The sequence below is a fragment of the Gekko japonicus genome, unplaced genomic scaffold (genome assembly GCF_001447785.1).
Source record: "Gekko japonicus isolate JY-2015 unplaced genomic scaffold, Gekko_japonicus_V1.1 scaffold998, whole genome shotgun sequence".
Classification (NCBI taxonomy): Eukaryota; Metazoa; Chordata; class Lepidosauria; order Squamata; family Gekkonidae; genus Gekko; species Gekko japonicus.
Genome location: NW_015164216.1, coordinates 387,805 through 402,221, shown reverse-complemented (window position 1 = coordinate 402,221; position 14,417 = coordinate 387,805). Strand labels below are relative to the sequence as shown.

At 41.0% G+C, this 14,417-nt stretch overlaps 1 protein-coding gene across 3 annotated transcripts in view; it reads right to left on the bottom strand.

Annotated features, from left to right (window-relative positions):
• Positions 1–243: 243 nt before the first annotated feature.
• PRPF40A (pre-mRNA processing factor 40 homolog A) overlaps positions 244–14,417 on the bottom strand; it is a 38,867-nt gene continuing 24,693 nt past the window's right edge. For 2 of the 3 annotated variants that reach the window (XM_015408488.1, XM_015408487.1), the window contains exons 13-25: positions 13,752–13,860; positions 12,919–13,069; positions 10,950–11,083; positions 10,187–10,301; positions 9,957–10,048; positions 9,668–9,784; positions 8,803–8,940; positions 4,656–4,751; positions 3,776–3,862; positions 3,588–3,684; positions 3,440–3,501; positions 3,109–3,237; positions 244–1,652 (exon numbers count right to left, since the gene is read on the bottom strand). In XM_015408488.1, the coding sequence (XP_015263974.1) occupies positions 1,560–1,652; positions 3,109–3,237; positions 3,440–3,501; positions 3,588–3,684; positions 3,776–3,862; positions 4,656–4,751; positions 8,803–8,940; positions 9,668–9,784; positions 9,957–10,048; positions 10,187–10,301; positions 10,950–11,083; positions 12,919–13,069; positions 13,752–13,860 (1,420 nt within the window). In that variant the 3' untranslated portion in view covers positions 244–1,559. Of the gene's footprint in view, positions 1,653–2,158; positions 2,226–3,108; positions 3,238–3,439; positions 3,502–3,587; positions 3,685–3,775; positions 3,863–4,655; positions 4,752–8,802; positions 8,941–9,667; positions 9,785–9,956; positions 10,049–10,186; positions 10,302–10,949; positions 11,084–12,918; positions 13,070–13,751; positions 13,861–14,417 lie in introns of those variants that run through there. The other variant, XM_015408486.1, reaches the window with a different exon arrangement.

Below are 14,417 nucleotides of genomic sequence, written 5' to 3'. Positions count from 1 at the left end.
GCCTCAACCACCTATAATCTCCATTTACACTGAACTACTAATCTTAACATCTCCTAATAAAAACACAATATCCAAAATTAGTTTGCAAATGAACATCAGCATATCACACTGCTGAGGGAAAAAGTATTCTACATAGTTTCTGTTGCTAATTTTCAACATTGTTCCTTTTACAATGAAAGATGTATTGGCAAGAAGTGCTACAGAAGAGAACTCAGCCTCAACGTGCAGTCTTCAAAATAATTAACAAAGAGTACGTGAGATCAGGATGTATCTGCATTTTAAAAACACAGGAAAAAATACTAGTGCACGCTAGAAGACAAGGTTTAATAAGTGATAAAAATGTACAAAAATATTCAAATCAGAAAGGTTTTAGAATCTGTACCACAGTAGTCAATACTCCTCATTGTATAGGGCAGATAGAACTTATCAAATCAAGGCTGGTCAGAGGCTATTTATAGTACAAAGGGAAAAGAACAGACAGAAAGAGACCAAGTTTTTAACATCAGGTCAACATTTCTCTCAAAAGAAAAGTATTACGTCAACATTGATTTTCTAGACAAGAGTATTGCAATTGCTTCTCAAAATCTGGTGGTACATTCTGAGGAAGTCCTTAAGGCAACATATTGCAATAAATTTACAGTCTGATTTTGCAATTTTCTGTTTATCATCAGATTAATGCTGAAATAATACCCTCTGCCAATTTTTTTTTACATTTGTTGTACTTAAAAACGGTAGCTAGCTATATTATTACATCAGCACATTTTAGTGCCTTTTTATAAGCAAAGGCCTTTCAGGATTTCCATCAATCATCTATCGTTCACAGTTTTAAAACTTGACACTAAAAATTTCGCTTCAGGCTGAAACTTCGAATTATTTCAACCTAAAGACAAAAATTCAATACAAATAATCAAAAACATCCGTTTGGCCAGCAATGGGGTGTACAAAACCTCAGCAAAGGGTTATGGACCACCATAAATCAAGAAAAATATTCAGCTCTCTTCTGCCTTTCCTTCCATTTGCAAAAAAAGAAACCTAGATAAAAATCCCAATGAAAGTTGAACCACAAGAAAATTAGACCATCGTTCCAAAGAGAATGACTTGAGCACCTCTTCCATCACCCCTTTCCTGACCTACTTGGCAAGGGAAATAAGCTTGTCTCTTTCCAGTAAGTGTTCTGAACATGAGAGGCCTTAAAAACTCTAGCGCTTTCCCAAGTCACTACACAGAAAGAGCTAGAAAAACAAAATGATCTTCCATTTGTCCTATTCTGCGCGTCTTTATGTGCTCTCTGAAGAATGTCAAGGTGCATGGGATATATATACAGGCTGCCTAGCTTAATCAGAAACAGAACTCAGCTTGGAATTCTGAATGTTCATTGTTATTTGCCAATTTGCTGCCAGGCACACAACAATAGTATCTGAAGATATTTAGTCACGCAGCAGAGCTGAAAAGCCACTGTTATATCAATGGAACTCAGAACATTGGAACCCATTTCCTGAAATTAGTCATCTATATTTTTTATTAAATCACATTGTAAACATATTTGGTATAAATATTTCTTATTGATCTTCATCCAGTTGCTCCAAGAGGGTCCTCCTTTGTTTTTCTAGTTCACCTTCACTTAATTCACTACCAGAGGTATCCCAATTACCCTGCAAAAGGATAATGAAAAATTGACAAGTTTACTTACACGTCGCAATCAGTCATAATAGGTGTCTTCTACTATTCATTACTAACTACAACAAATTCGTATCTCAAGCAGTCTGAAACCTGAGGAATTTCAACTTCTAAACAAAACAAACTTGCAAAATTCAACTTGCCATTCAAGTGTTAGCAACCTTATAACCCAGTCAATGGCACTGACTGTCTCCAAAGACCTGCCTTTAAGTACACCACTGGACTTCCTCATTTCTTTGCTTTAAATGACAGAAACACTGCCACTTTCTTTTAGTGTCTGAACCATCATTCCCATCCCAGACATCATTATAAACCGCACTGAAACATCTTTTAAGATTACCACAGGTTTGCTACGTGACACAGGGGCCTTTTGTTTGAGAAAGACCCTTGGGTATATGGAGTCAACTACAAAATTCTTTGTAAGAAGGCCTCTAACAACATTAAAAATACATCTAAATGGCTTCAACTTGACTGAGTCAGTAACCTGGCTTGCCTTCAAGGCCTGACTATGATGGCACAATCTTCTCAATTCTCTGCTGCCACCAGCTCTAAATGCAGGAAGACAACCGTATGGGAAAAAAAATTCAATGTCAGTGAAGTATTAAAAGTTGCAGCCTGCCCCTAACCTTCCTCTTGTCCCGAGAAGGAGTAATTATCCAGGCTGCGGGCTGGCTTTAAGAGGAAACAAACTAACATTCTAAAAATACATTTTTCACTTCATTCATACAACCTGGGGACCCAAAGGAGCTTATACTCCTCCCTCCCCCCCTCCATTTTATTCTCACAACAGCTGTGTGGTGATTTAGGCTGTGGGGAAGTGATTGGCCCAAGCCCACCCAGCAAGCCTCCATGGCAGAGTGGGGATCTGAACCTGGGTCCCAGATCCTAGTGTGACACTCTAACCGGAACCACTGCTGGTGGACCAATACGCCCAAATGCTCCCTTTGACGTTGCCCTCCAGCCACTGGCCTCTGGAGATACATTGCCTCTGCACGTGACATTTATTTGGGGAGGAGGAACTAACTCAAATTGCAAATCTTCCTGTCTCAATCCTGAAACAGCTTTGCATCTGAACGGCAAGAGTGCACCACTACTACCATAGTGGTTATTTTTAGAAGCATGGTATATAACCTACAACTTGCTATGTACAACTTACTGAAAATAGTGGATGCTTTTCCAAGCTATGCTTCAGGGCAATGCTGTCTCTTTAATACTGAAAGTAGCTCTTAAATCATGCTGCTCTAAACAAGGCTTATTCAGTTGGCTACAGGAATCAGAGATTATAAACCACATTTCTCTGCACAGAATCTTTTTTGTTTTAAGTAGTGATATAAGTAACATCTGCACGAGCCACCCATAGGACTTGCAAAGCTGTAAATGCAAAAAGACAACAACCCCCCGCGGCTGAACAAATAAACCAAGCAAACTTACAGAATCTTTACCAGGACGCTTTTTGGGAGGTGATTTATGCTTAGATTCAGATCTTTGCCTACTCCTTTCTTTTTCATTCTCTCTCTCTTTTTTGTCTTTTTCTCGATCAACATCTGATTCTGGGGAATCCTATACAAAGTAAAACAGAATAATCAAGCAAGGCTGAACAGAAGGTAGAGGAAGGAGTCTGGAAATGGTCAGTTTCCGGTGGCCCACCCAGCAGCTGCCAGTTGCCAGGATTCTGGATACAGCTGAGCTGTGTGTAAGAAACTAAACAAGGACATGGCCAAACTTACCTCATACAGAAAACCCAAAACCAAAGAATACTTACTGATTTATGCCTCCTCTTTTTGCCCTTCTTTTTGTGTTTCTTTGACTTCTTGTAGCTTCTTTCTATTAATGCATTAAAAATTAAATATAGATTAAGACTGAGAAAATGCACCACTGTTAATCTTCTTTCAGTGGGATTTAAAACTTACCAGATTCGGCACTGGAAGAGTGTTCAGAAACTGACCGTGACTCTGAGCGTTGCCTCTTCTTTTTTGAATGGCTGTCGTCATCCTCAGATTCTGAACCCTTTAATCAGAGTATTTAATGTTTAACATCACATTTAAAGGCAACCTGGGTAACACATTGCTTTGATATGGTGCTTTATTAGGGGCCCTACCGAACGAGAGCGAGACCTCTTTCTGTGATGCTTCTTAGATTTTTTAGAATGCTTCTTGTTCTTTGAATGATGGTGCTGGCATTCATGCTGTAGCAATAAGAAAGGGAAACGTTAATTATTCCTTTAGTGTATCCTGGTGCAGAACAAGACCTGACGCCTCTGCTACCTACATCTATAGTACATTTCTAAAGCCTCCTGTTCTGAAGGCATCCTGCGTAACATATTCTTGTATTTGTAAATTGCATTTCATGCCTTTGTCTCTGCAAAGTCTCATTTGCTAATATTTCTCAACTGCTTGACACCCCTCATGAGGAAAGACATTTGAGAGTATGAATTACAATGGTTTCAACAATGTGTTTACCTGAAATCTTCACATGAATCCTTTCTGACTGAGGTTAATATTCTTTCAGTGGTTAGAAAGTTTAATAAAAACACAATCAAATAGGTGAAGTCGCCCATTAAAAATTAATTACAGTTCACACTCTCAGTTAAACTAATATCCCAGTACAGATATTCTTCAGCACTCAGTAACATTGACAGCCATCCCAGTTATATGGGCCAAAGTGACACATTTTATCCAGTATTTCATGAATAAAATCACTTGCTGTCTTTCAGCCTAATTCTCCAATTCTGGACAACTTTTGCCTTGCACTTCTTCCCTCTGAACTGAGTGTGGGGAGGAAGAGAGGAGGGCATGTACAAACAAGCCTAGACAGCAGTGTTCCTGCATACCCTGGTGCATGACTCCTACTCCTGCCCTCTCCTGGGGCTCAATATCTGCACCCAGTGCTTCCGCACAATGAATTCCCATGCTGTTAGTAAGGGGAAAGCCAGCAGAAGATGTCCTGTTACAATAAGACTTATTAGAATAGCCAGTTACCTCCAGTAAATAAATGAAATCTTTAAATATTCTTTTTCTTTCTGATTCTAGAGTGATGTCTTCAAACGCCGATTCTTTCACAAATCTTTCTCGAATCTACATATAAGAAGAGAACTAGGTATAGGTTTCTAACATATAAAATATTTTTCCATTAAAAATGTACTTCAGAATTTTTTAAAACCTCTGCAATCTTATATATAATATAAATACAGGACAAGAATTTTCATTTCTTATGCTATTCCCACAACACAGAGATTTTTTTTACAGCATTAAGTGATAGATCAGATTTAATCTGTGGTAAAATTACCAAAAAATCTGATCTATGTATGCATCTGCATTTCAGGAAGAAATGGTTCACATCCTTACTCTTAATATTGATGAACTAATTGTTTACTCCTGCCTTTTCATATGTACATTTCCTAGTGCACTGTAAGTGACAGATAATTCCTGAAATAGCCTCAAAGAATTCTGATCGGAAACCATCACCCCATGGTTGTTTCACTGAATCAATTTGCATATTCAACTTTTCTTGCTAGACCTTCAGTTATTTTATTGTTCTCTTTACAAAGTGTTTGATTCTATGAATCATTCAGAGATCTGGATAATGAATGGTGCAGAAAGCACCCAGCTCTGTTTCTCCTTAAGAACGGAGTCAGGTGGGTCTGAACAGATGCCTAGAGAAGGTAATGGGATAGATGAGGGTCAGTAAACTGAAGCTTGAGGTGCTGCTGGTCAATGAGAGGAGCTGCTCGGGGACTGTGGTCAGCCTGTCCTGCACTCCCCCTAAAGGGACAGGTTGGGGGTGCCACTGGATCCTGGCCTACAATTGGAGGCTCTGGTCTCCTTTGTGGCTTGCAGTGCCTTCTTATCAGCTCTGGCTGGTTTGCCAGCTACCGCCGTTCCTCAAAAAGCACAATACGGTCCATGCTCTGATCACATCAAAGGTGTAAGCAGAGGTGTTGAACTCATTTGTTACAAAGGCCAGATCAGACATGAATGTTACTTTGTTGGGCAAGCCAGTTTGGTGTAGTGGTTAACAGTAGCAGACTCAAATCTGGAGAGCCGGGTTTGATTCCCCACTTTTCCACATGCAATCAGCTGGGTGACCTTGGGGCAGTCACAGTTCTCTTAGAGCTGTTCCCTCAAATCTCTCAGCCCCACCCACTTCACAGGGTGTCTGTTGTGGAGAGAGGAAGGGAAGGAGATTGTAAGCTGCTCTGAGACTCCAAGCAAAGGGCGAGGTGGTATAAATCCTACTTTTCTTCTTCTCCTGTGTGTGCCATAAAATAACACTATTTCTGGGGCAGTGATGCCCGGTATTCTTGGTGCTTTGGGGGGGGGGGGCGCGATGGCAGGGGAGGTGACTTCTGGAGACTGGCCCTACTGGTGGACCTGGATGGTACCTGGATTTTGGCCACTGTGTGACAGAGTGTTGGATTGGATGGGCCGTTGGCCTGATCCAACATGGGTTCTGTTACGTTATCTTAAAATGTAATGCCAGGTACCGGAGATATAAACTTTATAAATGACAAAGGCAAATCCAATTAACCATATTATTTTTACTCAAATTTCAAACAGCAATTGATTTCTAGGAGTGAAAGCAAATGATTTACTGAGAAACCCACAGAAGCCCCAATAAATGCATTTAATAATATGCAAGACTAGGTTTTCCCCAAAGGATACCAGTCCTTTTCAGTGGCAGCCCCTACCTGGTGGAATGAGCTCCCAGAGGAGATCAGGGCCCTGCAGGACCTCATGCAGTCCTGCAAGATGGAGCTCTTCCACCAGGCTTTTACGTAGGGGCCACCACTACCACCATCATATGGTTAATAACGGGACGGAAGGATGGCCACGGAAGATCTGCCAAAATACTACATGGCACTGGTACCATTGGACTATGTACCAACTATAGTTGGACTATGCACCAACTATAGGCAATGCCACCTTTAATAGCAGCCTGATATTCCCCTGCAAACTATGGAGACCATCCTGTCCTTATTGAGCACTTTATTCTTTGTTGATTTAAATGGTTTTACTGTTTTATTCTGTTTTACTGTGTTTTTATGTGTGAGCACTAGTACTCCCTTGTAAGCCGCCCTGAGCCACGCTTGCGGGGAGAGGGCGGGGTAGAAATATAAAAAATAAATAAATAAAAGGGGAGTTATTTTAAATTTCCACACAAATCAGTCACTTTTTCTATATGCAGCACTTTTAGGAGATGAGTTATCATCCTTGCAAGTATTTAAGGTAGTTTTTCAGCACTGCTCCCCATCCTCCTAGCCTCAGCGGCTGAGCACAGCTATGATCTGTCTCTCACTCTTTGTTTCCTCTCTTCCCCTGTCCTACCTCTGAGGACCTTGAGGAGGCATACCCTCCACTGCCCATCCCCAACAACAACGCTGTGAGGTGGTCTAGGCTGATCGACTGGCCCCAAGGGACCTAGACAACAGGGTCCTGGCTCAGGAAGAGGGGAGGGTCTGAACCTAGCTCTCGCAGATCCCCCCCACCCCCAGCTCTCCTCCTCCTGGCAGTTCCCACACAAGTGGCGGGGCTGAGGGGAAGGCCTGACAGAGAGGCTGCTTCTAAAACCTCCAAGGGGTGTTTTTTATCCTCCCAAGACCCCTTTTCCTTCTTCATGGGCTGAGAACAGGTGTCGAGGGAGAAGGGAGGTGGCTGTGCCCCACCCTCCCTGACACTCACTCTGCCTCCTGGCTCTGCAGCTGTTAAGGCACACTGTGGTGATGGCAGCGCCCCCTTTCCCCTTCACTCTTCCACTCGGGACGTCTTTTCCCCCCTCAGAACAGCACGCACAAGGCAGCCCAGTTGCTTCCCAAGCCACGCATCAGCCCTTCCTTCTCCTCCTTTCTCCCCTGCCAGCCCCGTCCCTTCGTTGGCAAACTGCTGCTCCTTGTGCCCGCTCTTGCCAACACCCTCACAGTCACCATTTGGCGCATCGGTAGCAGCGCCAGCCGCTTGGCTCTGCCCCTATGTAGTGGGTTCTCCAGTCTTTGTTAAGCTGTGGTCGGAGGAAGCGGGAGGGGAAAAAAATACCACACCTTCTCTTTCTCCACCTCCATTCTCCCCACATTATTTTACCTCAGAATCTTAGCCCTGCCCCCTAGCCATTTCCTTTCTATTTCTTGACAGCTTCAACCACACACATCTCACCACCTATGCCCGCTCCCCACCCAGGAGCCTCCTGCCTTCCCTCCCCTGCACCAGTTGCTCATGGGCCCCTGGGCCATTAGCATGACACCCCTGGCGTAGTGTAATACATTCTACGTGAGGCTGCCTTTGAAAACAGTGTGGAAACTTCATCTGGTCCAAAATGCAGCAGCCAGGCTATTAGCAGTGATTGGTTATAGGGATCATCACTCCTGTGCTGAAAGAGCTTCACTAGTAGCCATCTGTTTTTTGGCACAATTCAAACTGTTGGTTCTTAACCTAAAGAGCTTGAGATCAAGGTACCTGAAGGACCACCTCCTCCCATACTATCCAGTCTGCCATTTAAGATCTGCCTCTCAAGCCATTCCCTCTAAGTATCCACATTCAGAGGTGAGGCAGGTCGTGAGTAGGGACAGGACATTTTCTGTGGTGGCACCTCACCTCTGGAATGCTCCCCCTCTTGAGGCTCCCATGGAGCCTTCTTTACTTTCGTTCAGGCAACAGGCCAAAACACATCTTTTAAATATATATATATATTAATAAAAAACAAAAGAAATTACCATGTCCATACAAAACACATCTTTTTACCCAAGTGTTTAATTAGGGAGTTTATCTTACCAGCTTTTTAATTGTCTTCTCCTGTTTTGGTTTTTATGCTGTTTATGCCAATTATTTGTTTTTAATGACTTGTTTTAAATATTGTGATGTGGTTTTAACTGCAAGCCACCTCAAGGAGGACTGTGAAGAGGTGGCATAGAATTATCCTGAACAAAGAAGGTGGGATTCTGTTTGGACTGAGGCACATTTATGCTATTATTCTCCTACACATTTAGACAGTTTGTGTATTTGAGAAATAATCCCCCCCCAACTTTCTGATCAGAAAAATTAGTAATTAAAAAATTGGCACTTCATTTTGGAAAGGATGAACATAGCTTCTTGAACAAAAAAAAGTTTTCCTAGAAATGCTGCATAATACACTTACATCTTCCCACACTGCATCCATTTCTATGGGGGGAGTGGCTTGTTTTAGCATGCTCTTAAAAGCAGACTCTTTCCGTTTCATTTTGCGAGCTTCTTCTTTCTCTCTCTCACGCTCACGAGCTTCTGCCTTTTCCAACAACTACATTAACAGAAATCCAAATGATCATTCATGACCATTCAATTAAAGACATAATGCACAAACAAAGAACACACCCAAAATTTCATTTTTGCAAAAGACCATTCTGATCATCATGTGCTTACTGTTTATCCTAAAGGTCACACAGCATAATGGTCAAGATCTCAAGTTCCCCAAATTTCCCCGCCAGGCAAAACGTTCAGTAAGTTTTATCCTTTTTTGGATCATGTAACCAGAAGAGTTCTGAGGAATTTGAAAACTCGCTCACTATTCTGTAAACCCAAAGTCCCAAAAGTTACACTATAGGATTATTTCTGGTCTGGATTTTCCTAATAGATTCAAAATATTTTCCATTACCAATTTCTACTCTTGAGTCTCACGAAGTAATACTATGAATGATGCAAACTTGCAAAATGTCCACACTTGGTTAGAATAAGCACACTGCAAGCTTGCTATAAATGGGTCAGTTTTGAAGGTGGCCTTCCCCCTGTGGAACCTTTCCCTCATGAAATGTTTTAAAGCTAGACTGTTGCATGAGAAAAAGTAAAGATGAACTCAAATATTTTGAATAACTTCTTGCACAAGCATGGGAACTGCTGCTAGAGCGCTGCACGACCTCTTGTGGACATGTTTGCAGAACACATATTAGTATTCACTTAGCGTCTTCAACAAGGGTTTTTAGGTTTCAGCCCAGTGATCTTATATTAACTGAAGAAAATTTTAAACTTACACTATTGAAAGCCAGCTTGATATTTCCAGCATCTAATGTGGTAGCTCTTTTAGTTGAACTGATGACTGTGACAAAGTCTTCAAAAGTGGTATTCACTTCAACTACAAATCCTTTATCCTGCAAAACAGCAATGTCCATGAAACTAAGAGACACAGGAATCTCTTGGTAGTACTAATTCAGTTTTTGCAACACCACAGCATGAAATCCCAGTTGCTGGCCCACAATGCATTCAGTCCTTTTCACATGAAAAATACTCCCCCCTGCATTTAAATAAGGACTATTTCCTCACCTTTAAGATGTCTTTTATTATCTTCTTCTCATCATGGTAGCGTGCTTTCAAATCTTCAACATAAAACTTGAAGAGGTCAAGTGCTGTTGAACCTAATTAAAAAACTTGTATTAGTCTAACCAAAGAAAAGCACATAACACTACGCTAGCAGCTCCCAACCACCATTTACCCAAAATATACACCCACTGTGTGTTACTTTCAACAGATTAGAAAGCAAAAAATGTATTTACCAGGCTGACCAAGCATATTCGTAAACCTGATATCAGAACTTATAGTGGGATACAACTCCATCCATGATGACATTGAATGCAACTGGCCGTGTTCATGAAGCTCATCCAAAAATATCTGGGTGGGGTGGAGAGAAGAGTTGAAAATGGAAAATTTAATGATCTTGTATTCAACAAACTACAATTGAAATGGGAGTGTACTGGATCTATCCTCTCTACAGCTTCACAGTAGCCACCTTCAAAGGAGAAGCAGCTGCTATTCTGATAGCTTACTCACTACAGCATCTATTTCCACAAGACAAAACAGAACACCATTGAAAAAAAACAAACAGGTATTCTGTATATGTGATTTGGTATACTAAGAGCCTTGAATCTAGAACAGTAAAGTGCTCCGCTTCTATTTTAGGAAACCAACTGATAATTAAATAACAGGTCACAATTTTTGTCACAAAGCAGGCTTCTTGGGTACAGTTTATAGGTATACAAAAATTAGGAATAAAAACGTTCTCCTTCATTCTTTGCCCAGTGAATATGTTCCAGAAGAGGATCAGTGGAAAATAAATCATATTCAAGTAAACATAGCTATGTTTTGCACGAGCATATAAATACTACTAAGGTGGCTTCATAGAATCTTTTACGATTGAAATTACTATCTGCACTCATTATTTGCACACTGAAGGATACCACGATGTTTTACAACCTAGCTAATTCCTTATATCGCTGAAAGCTTTTCAATTATTTCTGATGTTAAAGTTTTGTCACCAACCTGGAAAGATTCTCTGTTTTTACGTTGCCGCCGCCTTTCCCTGAGTAAGCCCTTTTGTTTTTCTTCCTCTTCCTCTTTTTCCAAAGCTCTTATGTGCTCCTCGAAGCAAATCAATGCATCCTCTTTATCCATATCTAGAAAAAGCAGTTTTTTTTTTTAAAAAAAATCTAATTAAAATCTAATTAAAATACTGTTCTAACAAGGTTTTGAAAGCTTGGGGGGAAAACTAGGTTTCATGGAAGTTTCATAGACAAAGTTTGCATCCAGTCCAGTCTACTTTAAAGAAAACTACTGCTTCAAAAGAGAAAAAGAAAGGAACCCAAAATATGGACACAAGTATCCTTTGGAAAATCCTGACATATTTTGCGATTGAAGTGCTTCTTCAGAAGAATACTGTTAAGAGAAACATTCATTCAGGAGACTATATATATTTCAAATTATCATGAGGAAAAGGAATATACATTGCTGAACACATTAAGAAAACAGCTGACTCATCCTTTTTGGTCCTATAGGAACGTATTTGATATATTTCAATAGGGATGGGCATAAACCAGGAAAACAGAGGTTCGTTTTGGTTCGTGGGGCTGCACAAACCTTCATGAACCTTCACATTTACCGAACCAGTTTGTTTTGTGAGGTTTGTGACTGGGTGAACACACCGCCTCAGCTGATCCTTTCTTGCAGATCCTTCCCTTCCATTCTGCTGGCCTCGGAGAGCTGCTGCCAGCAAAAAGGAGGGAGGTAAGATCTCAGATCTCCCCCACTTCCATTCTGCTGGCCCTAGGGAGCCGCCCCCAGGAGAAAGAAGGGAGGGAAGATTTCAGATCTCCCTCCTCCTTTCTGCTGGCCTTGGGGAGTCGCCCCCAACAGAGAGGAGGAAGATTTCCCCTCCTCCTTTCATTCTGCTGGCCTCAGGAAGCCGCTGCCAGCAGAAAGGAGGGAAGACCTCAGAAGTCTCCCTGCAGCTTTGGTGGGGGCTCTGCTCGTTCAAACCGGACTGCCCAACAGAGCCCACAAAGGAGCTGCAGCTGAGAGAAGGGGGGGGGGATCGCCTGAGAACAGTGAAATGGTTATCAGCCTCCCAGGACCCTCCCAGCTATTAGGTTTAAATAGCTGCAAGCCATTAAACTCTTCTGTTTTGCTCCCCCCACCACTTGGAAGCGGGGAGAGTAAGAGGGATCACTGAAATGGCTTGCATCTATTTCAGCCTTACAGCCGATGGGTGCACCAGCCCCGCTGTTAGGCTGAAATCCATGCAAACCATTTCAGCAATCCCTCTCGTTCCCCCCTCCCTTCTGACTATGAACTACACAAACCTCCCGATAACTACATGGAGGGTAGTGGCAGGGTCATTCATAGGAATGGGCACGAACTTTGGTTCATGAACCATGATCTGGGCAATTTTTGTGACGAATTTAGGGTCGTGAGGAGACTCATGCCCATCCCTGTATTTCAGTTCTTCCCAAAATTTGTGGTTTTTCCTGCATACTTTTTTGAGCAAATATTAGAACAGAAGAGTCCAGTACAGATTTTACACCCAGACAGCAAGCATGAGGACACAGAGATTCTGAACAATAATTGATTCTGAATAATAATCATATGTATCTCTTTACAAATCTGAGTTGAGAGAGCTGTAAAATGGTGTGAGAGCCACTGAAACTATCTTCCTAGCTTGATATATAGATTGGCTCACTGATGGCTTAAGTTAAGAAGGTGCTCTTGGCCACTCTTAGAAATTGCAGTGACAGAATGGAGGCATTTTTCCAGTCTGACTATCCAGCACATTTTAAGGAGGCAGTAGTTTCATGATAAAAACATAATGCCCGTGGTTAACAGCTGCAATAGTAACTCCACAGTCAACAGACTACAAAGTTAGCCTCAGTATTTTAGTTGCTGCTGTCCCCTAATCAGCAATAAGCCTCAATTTCCAAAATTTTACAGGAATGTATCTTGAATATTTTATCCTTACTCTGAAGTTCCTCATCCTCTGCAAACGTGGGATTGTCCATCAGATACTGTTGGGCCTCCGACCACGTGGTACAGTAAGTAACATTAGCCATGTTGTCCAGGATGTTTTTTAATGCTTCCCAGTTCCTCTTCCTTAACTGCTTGGCTTGCTCCTTAAAATGTCAGATAAAGTTTAATGGCATTCATTTCTCTGAAATATCTGGTAGCAAGTATTATCTTACTGTTAAGAGTTTGAAACAAGTTCAACAATCTGTATATCTTCCGACTAAGTGAAATTCACCACTATGACAATGCTTCTTTCATGAGAAAGGTGACATGCAAAAAATGTTGCATTGCCAGAGTGCTGCAGAATTCAGTCTGCATCCAAAGTCTTCTCCTAGAAAGGTTTAACTTTTATACCACCTTGTCAAGGGTTTCTTGTTTGTTTGTTCTAGATTTATCTTAACTATTTTACAATTTGTATGCTGTTATCAAAGTGTAACTGGCCAAATTCTCCTATCCAAGGAGATTCAGATACACATAAGAATTAAGATTCATACTAAATTTAGCTAGTTAATTTAAAGCAGTTGGTGAAAACATGTCTGAAATGTATGAAGCATACATTTAAGAAATGCTGTATTAAAGATGAAACAGATTGTTGTCAAAAACTAACCATGAGCTTTCACAGTCAAAACAAAGGACCGATAGCTGTATTCACAATTTCAAAAAAATTAGGCACCTTTTTGCAACTATAATGAGGAAACACCTAGATTATAAAGTAATACAGATTAAATATCTTTAGGAAGAATAAAAGCAGATAGAAGGAATTTAACACTGTAAAAAAAACAGAATTACTTTCTCTTTTTTTGACAGAAAAAACAGGACATCTTCATAGATTTCAAGACGATCACGTTCAGATATTGCATTCCAGACCTCCATCTCTCCAAACATTTGTTCAGCTTTTCTATAAAGAAGATCACAAAGAAAAAACTGTGGACTCTGTATCAATATAGTCATTTTATTGTTCTTGCTCTTCCCCAGAAACAAGCTGATCAGATCAAATATTTATAATTCATTTGGATCATGCAATGGTACCTAAATTGTGCTTCAATATTACAAAATGAATCTCTCTTGGCAAAATCAAACAGAATACATACACTGCCATGGCAGTTTTAAAAAAAAGAAACAGAATCCTTTCTTTAGAATTCCAGGTCCTATCATTTAAAGAGTAGTCCAATACTCCCCCATTCACACCAGACTTAGGGCCCCGAAGGTGGCAGTCAAAAACACTAAGATCAGCTTTAAGATGTATACAACAGTCAAAACAGCAATCTCAGGTTGTCACCTGTCTTGCCTTAGATGATGGGGCCCCTGAAGCTGACTATAGCAGTCGAGTAAAGTTCATATGAAGAAGCAGAAAGACTCCTATTGCCTATTCTATGTATTATCTCAGCTCATCAGATGAGCAGGTTCCCAAATACAGGGATAACACAGCACATCACAGCCAGGGGTGGGAGGAGG